At 38.7% G+C, this 8,714-nt stretch overlaps 1 protein-coding gene across 1 annotated transcript in view; it reads right to left on the reverse strand.

Annotated features, from left to right (window-relative positions):
• LOC109464304 overlaps positions 1–8,085 on the reverse strand; it is a 56,252-nt gene extending 48,167 nt beyond the window's left edge. Inside the window, exons 1-11 of the mRNA XM_019761257.1 lie at positions 8,081–8,085; positions 7,452–7,540; positions 6,174–6,305; positions 5,423–5,530; positions 4,687–4,790; positions 3,877–4,003; positions 3,289–3,415; positions 2,429–2,551; positions 1,572–1,647; positions 944–1,073; positions 149–270 (exon numbers count right to left, since the gene is read on the reverse strand). Coding sequence (XP_019616816.1) covers positions 149–270; positions 944–1,073; positions 1,572–1,647; positions 2,429–2,551; positions 3,289–3,415; positions 3,877–4,003; positions 4,687–4,790; positions 5,423–5,530; positions 6,174–6,305; positions 7,452–7,540; positions 8,081–8,085 — 1,143 coding nt within the window. The remainder of the gene's footprint in view (positions 1–148; positions 271–943; positions 1,074–1,571; positions 1,648–2,428; positions 2,552–3,288; positions 3,416–3,876; positions 4,004–4,686; positions 4,791–5,422; positions 5,531–6,173; positions 6,306–7,451; positions 7,541–8,080) is intronic.
• Positions 8,086–8,714: the final 629 nt, after the last annotated feature.

An 8,714-nucleotide genomic window follows, 5' to 3' on the forward strand; every position in this document is an offset into this window, starting at 1 on the left:
GTGTGTAGTGTGTGTGTGTGTGTGTGTGTGTGTGTGTGTGTGTGTGTGTGTGTGTGTGTGTGTGTGTGTGCGTAAGTGTGTGTGTGTGTGTCCCCGCTCGAATGTGTGCTTGGCAAGCCCACTCGTGTGTTTGTTTGTTTGTTTGTACCTGCATGTTTCCCCTCTCCACTCCTCCTGAAGCATCCTCCACAGCCAGGACGACAGAGAAGACTCCGGGAGTGTTCACGTCCATGTCAAACTGTACCGAACTCTGAGATGTATCCACCACCACTGTGTAGAAAAAGAGCTCAATGCAACATATACTACTGAATATACAACACCAAACTGAACACATATATTTTTATTCGAATAGTGTATTTAGTCAATATGATTCGTATTCTGGATTTCATCCCTACGAGCTATTTGCCGGCTCTAGTAGTCGCCGCCACCCGCAGCCAGTAAATAGCTTGTAGGAATGGATTCCAGGCTGTATGATTCCACTAATGCAAGTCATACGCTTATTAATATTTTCAACAAGGAGTTTGTTAAAAAAAAACATACCGGCGGGTCCATATTTATCAAGAAGTAGTCAATGATACGTGATGTGTGAAAAAGTAAATACAGAAGAAGAATCTATTTTCACAGAGGACATCAAAAGCATATCAACCCTCTTGGCAGTGGTAATAAATCGATTAATGCCCTGTTTCTCTACGTTAATATGTAAACCAACAAACCAAACCAAATCTGTTCTTTTTTCAAAGTAGTGAAAGGAAAAGTTGGGTCAAAATAAAATCTGATACAGCAGCAAAGACTGCTAATATTTAGCCGCCGTATTATCCTCTGTAGTCCACGCTGGCTCTCGCTAGTGGTAGCAAGTTAAAAGGGACATCATGCTGTGAGTGCGAAGCATGGTACCCAGTCTAGCAAAGATTTGGCGCAGCATTGCGACATGCAGGTTACTCACGCTCATGTGTGGGAGGAAATGTCTCCGTGAGCTCCTCCCCAGCCCGCTGCAGCTGGTAAACATCGACCCGGTACTGTCCTACCCCCGATCCCGTGTCACTCCAGCCCGACCACCCGGCAGTTATACTTTGCTATAACCGAGCAAGAAATCCGAAATTTAAAAAAAGCAAGAAGCAGATATAGTTCGCGTTTATATGCGTTTGTATAAATCATATCAATAAATACATTATTAATACCACGAATGTGTGAGGAAACGTACTCCACTGTTACATTGTTACATTGTGGATTATGTTTCATACATTCCTGGCAACTACATCCTTGAGCATAGGGCATTCTGAGTCAAACCCTATCAATCAAGTTAAACCCTATCTCCGCCCATTAAGTTTGGAACCCAAGCATACAAACATAACATAAAATAGGGCCACCTTCCACCGGAAGTGGAAACACTGAGTAAGAATATTAAATTTGGGATTATCTACCTATTAACATGACATCTAAATGATACACATGAATGATAGTTGCTGTCTCAGAATCGCTCATCTTTTTCTATCTTACCTAAAGGCATCATGATGGCTTTTGAAAAAAAACTATCCAGTCGCTTAATTTTTTTTCTAATATGTGATACTAACCTGCTTTGTGAAAAACTCGCCGAGGTCTAACATGTCAGAAAGAGAACCTGCATTAGTTGGTGTTGTGTAGTCGAAACTGGCGGTTAAACAAATAAACCAGTCAGTTAATGCTTGTTGCAGTTTGTAATAAGGTCAAATTTCCAAACCGGGGCCCAGCCGGGCTGTTTGCATCACAGTTCATATTAACAGTATAAAATGTATAAATGATGATTAGTTTTTGTGTGTTTTGTTGTCTTCTTTTCGTACTTTTATATTAGTATAAACCCTGATAAAGTCGACGCGCGTTTCCGTCTAGTAAACGGTCGTTGCCATTTTAAATGGACGTTGCCATATGTCATATCGCTGACCTGCAAACGCCACATCCGAGCGTATTGAGCTTCTCTGATGGGCAAAAATATTCATAACGTATATAAAAGCAACATTTTAATTGCCAACATACAGCGGCATCGTGAAACACAGAATATTACTGAAAAAAATATATAATATATTAATATACTAATATATTACTGAAAAAAAAGAAGAAAAATGCGCAAGCTCGGATTTGAACCGAGTCAAAAGGCTTAATTCTAAAACACTAATCATCTACTCCGTACGAAACATTGCCTTGTGGACATCGAAATCTAATACACTTAAAGTTTACCATTCTCCGTTATGACAACGACTGTTTTAATGAATAGCTTTAGACATGGTGAATTCACACTCACCTTATATCAACTTATTTTATACCGCCAGCAACGCAAAGGGCAAATACAGGACAGGACAATACTTATTTTTACTTAAGTAAAATGCATTTCCCAAGGGCACAAGATTGGTGGCATGTCAGGGCTCGTATGTACATATAAGAGGCATAAACTCACCCGAACTTCGCTGAGATAGTCTGGGAGGGACCATCGTTATAGTACACGTTGCTCTGACTCCTGGTGTCGTAGTTGTACACAGACATGAATCCTCCTAACTTAGTAGAGATATCAACTTTTAACCTGGGGCAAAAAAAGACAACAGGCAACAGAGAAAGATCATATAAGATACAATGCATTCTAGGGTTGAGTAGCGTACTGGACCTACGGGTGTGAAATATGGACGTCCTGATGTTTAGGATACGATTAGAAAAAGGGGCTACCCAAACTATCGAAAAAATCAGACGGTTGCGCTTTGCGAGACACTGCTGCAGTAACAATAGGTAGGCAACTGTACTATGGACTCCACAACATACAAAAAAGGATGCCAGAATTCACCTCCTCACTGACATAGAAGTGTTCAAGAGAGAAAATAAAAAAAATAAACTATACGGATCATGAAAGTTCATCTATGTTGGTACAAATCATTATGGAATAAAGACTGAGCTTTAACTTCCAACACTAGCTAAAGAATTGGGACTTACCCCAAATTTTCGGTTGACTCCATCAACCTTGTTCACGGAATGGACCCGTCTACTCTTAAAACGTGACGTCAGAGACACGTGACCGTAGTAGAATTTGGGGTAAGTCCCAAATCTGTATCTAGTGTTGGAAGTTAAAGCTCAGTCTTTATTTCATAAATTAAAACTATACGGATGTTTTGGAGAATGTAAATTAGGCCCCATTCCCTCTAGAAAAGGCTCTCATCTGGCTCCGATCCTGGTGGAAGCAGGAGCGAAGCCGGATCAAACGAATCAATTCGGCTGGTTCCAGATGATTTTATCCTATTTAGAATCCTAATTGAAAAGTCAAGCTCTTACTCGTCCAGGTGTACAGGTGTAAAGGACACGCTGATCTCACGGTCACACTGCACGGGTGCCAGGGGAGGGGCATCACGGCTGAGAGACTCGTCACAGCTTCGGGAGTCGCTAGTGACTGTGGAGCCTCCTATGGGTGCAAAACTATGTTTATCATTATAATCACCTTGGAAAAATTCATTCACTGCGATAGCATATAACATCATAGACTGGATTATTATATTTCGTATGAATGGAATGAATACTTAAATAATGAATAAACCTAATGAATCACCATTTTTATACTGCAGTCTCGGCGTCCAGATAGTCCGACGCACGCATATTTACCTTGCGTCCCGTGAGTTTAAACTATTAACTCATACTAAGGGATTGACCTAGGTGTTTTAACTGTCCGTCTTGTTTGTTTGTCAAAACTTAATAACGATGATTTTAACTCTCTCTTATTGTTATATTTCATTCCATACGCCCAAAACAATACTTCAGTCTCGGAGATAATATGTTCATAGAAGAATATATGGGCCATATGTCAGTGCATCTTAGTAATTCTGCGCATGTATACATGTGTGTATAAACTATTTTTCATGTATTTACCTCTGAGAAGCCGCCATGACACAGAACTCTGTACTGGGCCGACCTTAAAGTCCCGGATGTAGGCATGGTAAGTAGGGTTCGGTTTGTCGTACTTGAACTGCCACTGAAACTCTAGATGACTTGGAATCTAAAAAGAAAAGAAAATAACATTAATAACAAGAAGTTTAAAGATGTATTATGTAACATTAGGACGAAATGTGTATTTTCTAATCATTTCTTAACGAAGTAAGGTGTATCAACCCTACTCCGTTGGGAAAATACCCATTCAGGAAGTGTAGGTACCAAATATGATGTGTGCTTAAAAGTCTAAGCCTGAAACTCAGCTGTCAGCTATGTTTGTTTAAATCATGGTAGATTGTGGGGCACCACAGACATAGTGTGCCTCATGTGGACTGTTTAAGGGTCAACCGTAAACGTCAGTAGTGTGAGATAATTTTACAAATATGTCGAAAAGTGGAAATAATTACAATCACAAGAATATTTCTTTAAATACCATATTTCAGTTTTTGGTGCAAAATGCTACATAATGTGCCTTTAACGGATAAATTACGGATATTTCAGACATTCTTGATGTATTAAATAATCCTTGACTCTCCATTTTTTAATGCCCGCATTTCGTCTGGATTCTCAGACCTTTCATCTTCTCAAATACTAAAATTAATATTTCACTCATTCCTGTCAACAATATTCTGGGATCCAAACATTTAAATCCACCAATACTTTCCGGAAGTAATGCGATCGCCCTATCCTATAAAAACAATGTTAATTCGAAATTCTGAAAATATTGATAAGAGGAAAATTTAATGTTACCTTGTTGGTCCATGTATACAGATTATCATCGTCAATTTCTGCTGTCCCTCCTGCATTTCCATGAAGATATCCGATCCAATGTAAGTATGTTGGCCGTGCAGTAACTGTGAACGGGATGTAGAAAATTATTGTGTAACCTATGACGTTGCGAAGTGCAAAGCCCTCCGGAGAGAATAAATATTATCTGGAGGTTAAAATTATGATAATCTTAATTTTTACTTGTGTCTATAAAAATCGTTTGTGATGAGGATACGAACTCGTAGTGATTCCACTTTAAAGACAGTCGATACCACTGGACCTTCGATGAATCAAGCGGCATAAGACATCACATATTGACATAAGACATACAAACATATTGTACAGTATAGACAACGATAATAACAGAGATGAATTATTTTCATGTTCCATCAATCTTTTATTTCCTTTAAATATACCTGAATTGCTTCATCATAAGCGAATAATTGTCGTTACACTTTCTGAAACAAAGGCCTTCAGGACGAGTTAAACGCCTAAGCTAGCTTTTACAAGGCTTCAGAAGCAGATGTAAAGAGTAGACATTGGACTAGTAGACAGCTAATATGCCGAGAGAGTTGGTACTGGACCGCTAAAAAGACCGAGAGGCGGTAGATGCACTCCTTTATCGATCAAACTCCCCTGCCATGTTATCTATTTATTTAGCCAATTTCTACTTTTTTCAGCCACTTATGCAGCCCACTATAGGCATGGAGCGGATTACTTTGGCGGCAGTGATGACCAGAGAAGCCCGATGAGCACGCACAGGACCCGACCAGCTCACACGTCCCCGGGAAGCACAGGTTACTGTCACTACGCCAGGAACAGCGTCCTGTTAGAAAAGGCGACAATGACAGTGGTGGTTAAAGAATTCGCCAATGTCTGGAATTCGCCCTTGTCATCTACCTTTACTTCACCTCAAATCATCTCATCTGTATATATCTACTAATGTTCTATGGAATCTTTCATTACAGAAATACTAAACAACAACAAATTAGGAACATACAGATTACTTAAAGTATGTATATACGACGAGGAAAATATCTAAAGATTACGAACATTCGACATTGAACAACCATCACAAAACTTAAACACAAACTCCTCATTTAAAAAGGCAGACATAAGTACTAAATTCCTCTACAGCAACGAATTTTCGAATACAATAATTAAGATAAAGTTTAGATGAGTGTCATTTTGTCGATAATATGTAGCTAGAACAGAAAAATCATATTCTCAAAAAAAAAACTAAAAAATATTCCTTATACCACATATCATTCACTTATGGTGTTCATAAATCTAAAAATGCCTCAAAAAGCGAGAAGACGTTTAATCTGTACATAGTACATTACTATCTATACTTTTTTAACATACTAATATAATGTTTACCTCTTTTTTATACATGGCCTGTACCTGTACTTAAGATACAATAAAGGTCTTTTATTCAATTAATTACAAAATAAATTAATGCCACTTACTATCGCAGTCCAAGCCATCCACGTCAAACGCTCGGGCAGGACGTCCATTGTGAGTTCCGTAGTCATGGAAACAAACAGGACAGATGTCATTCCAGCACAGGTGGGCGTTACAGTTGGAGTCCGTGCAGATCCCTGAAGTAGAGAACCATATTTATTTGCAACATTTCAATTTTTTTACCCATAGTCCAGTTAGGTCACCAATTTCATTTGTTGTTTCGGATTCGACCAGTTCATTTTTTGTATGATTTGCCAAAAAGAAACATTTAGGCTTTAAATCGACTCCAAAAATGCTCATATTTTAGCTCTTAATATTGAACTTCGAGTTGTTACAGTTTTTCCATCTATCAATGCAATATGCTGATGAAAAGTATGAAATTCATTATACGTTGGTGAAGATTAGTTTAGAAGATTAGAAGTTGAAGATTATATCATTTTATGAAATTCATTGTTTTAATTACGATCTGATCTAGGCATCTATGACCTGAACCTTAATAAATGCATAACCTTCCGCACGTCTAGTCGGGATAGAGTTAATTACATATTAGCGAAAAGCGAACGAACAAATAATAAAGTCAGATGACTTATTGCAGCTTTAAAGGCACTGTCCAAGTCCCCGAGAAAGGTTAACTAAAGTTCGGGAGCAATCTGCACAGATTAAGGCCAGGTCTATCCTTCCTTTCGAATCGATTTGAATTTAGCATATATTTATTAATCAAATTTTACTGTTATTAAACCCTGACCTACTCCCAACTACCAGCCTACTGAGGCCTAACTTTTGGTCAACACCCGAATGTTTTAAATTTTTTTGTACCATCTATATAGCACCCTGTATAGGTACGATTTGGGGGTATTTCTTGCGCAACGCATCACACCGCAGCGAAACGCAACGAACGCCACTGCAGGGCAAAAAAAAAAACGGGGGACTATGATCTAACTATAACTAAGGCATGAAATTATTGAAAAATAATGTGCCAGGAATGCCAACAGGACACAGATCAACACTTAGCTGGCGCATCATGGCGCGACCGAAAAGCAGTCCACCGAGCCGGAAACCAGTCAACCTTGCTTCAAACCTTAGTGTTCGGGAGATCATATTCCTCTATGTGTGACAGTGGCTTAAGATCACCAAAGTCAACGAAATCGAATAGGATCCCCCAGGTAAGGGTCACTACCACAAGTTAATCGGGTGTAAGAATAAGGACCCTTTGGAATGGCCGTATATTTTTTCATCAAAACGTTTGTGTTAATGTAAATAAAATACTAGAAGTATGTACTTACTAGCACACTGATTTCCTGATTGTTCATACCCGCTACAGCAGAAGTAAATAGTCCTGGAACATGTGGCGTCCCTGTACGATGTACGGTACCTAAAAAAATAGATGAAAAAATTCTCTGGTGTCTTCATGTACATGTAATTTACCACATTAAGACGTGTATTGCCGTTGAAATTTCAATAAAGACCATATGGATGTATATAGCCAAATCTATGAATGTATATAATCACTATCCTTTACAATAACATGATGCCCCAATGTATCTTTATCATGTTGGTGTATGTGATGATAAAACGACATGTACCCTGATACAGTTAAATGCTCTAATAATATTTAAAAAATGGCTGATACTTACAGTAACGAAAATGCCAAATGTAGTTCTCTATGTACAAATAACACTAAGTATTTTCAATTCGTGTGTATTTACCTTAAGGCATCCAGCCCCAAAAGACAAAACATAACAAAAATACCATGGGTGGGGAAATATGTCTAGTCTACTATTGACATTTACTGCAATTTCTTAGCATATTCTGTCATCATTTCATACTTAAAGCATTTGAAATCTCTTTTATGGGGGCATAAATAACTAGAATCAGCCTATCATACGAAACAATTGAGCAGCAGTCAACTTACCACATTGATGTAATGACCATGGTAACAGAAAACTGAATGTGCCGCCCTAAAACTGCATTGAAATTGGTTTCAAAGCAAGGAAGAACGAGATATGAAAGTTATAACCTTGTGCATGTTTTCCAACCCGCAAAGCCACAGGATGTGTAGTATCTGTCTCTGTACGACTCTCTGCAACCGTAGTATTCGACACTAGAACAGACGTTTCCCCTGAGGAATAAGAAACAATGATCAGTATTTAGTCACTGTCAACCATTTACGAATTCGGCCTCCCGAACGCTAGCCAACCGATCGCCAACCATGGTTACCAGTAGGTCGGTGTAGAGTCGACTTGGTCGGCTGGTGTTCGACGAATTCGGTAACGGTTCGCCTGCGCAGTCCAAAACTTTCAAAATGTTTTAAACACTCGTGAGGCGTTCGGGAGGTGGGGTAATAATTGTCTGGTTTTAGACTGTACGTCAACAAAACATCTACAAACCACCCGGGAGTAAGTTGGTAGTGCTTGGGGCGTATTAAAGATTGTCATAGTTTGTACAATTGTAAGATTGTAAATACCTAATTTTCGAACCAAAGTGATATATTAATATGTAGATTCCAAAATGATTGTAAATTGTATTTCCCTACTATTAATAATTTA

The sequence above is a fragment of the Branchiostoma belcheri genome, unplaced genomic scaffold, assembly GCF_001625305.1.
Source record: "Branchiostoma belcheri isolate BF01 breed outbred unplaced genomic scaffold, Haploidv18h27 scaffold136, whole genome shotgun sequence".
Lineage (NCBI taxonomy): Eukaryota > Metazoa > Chordata > Leptocardii > Amphioxiformes > Branchiostomatidae > Branchiostoma > Branchiostoma belcheri.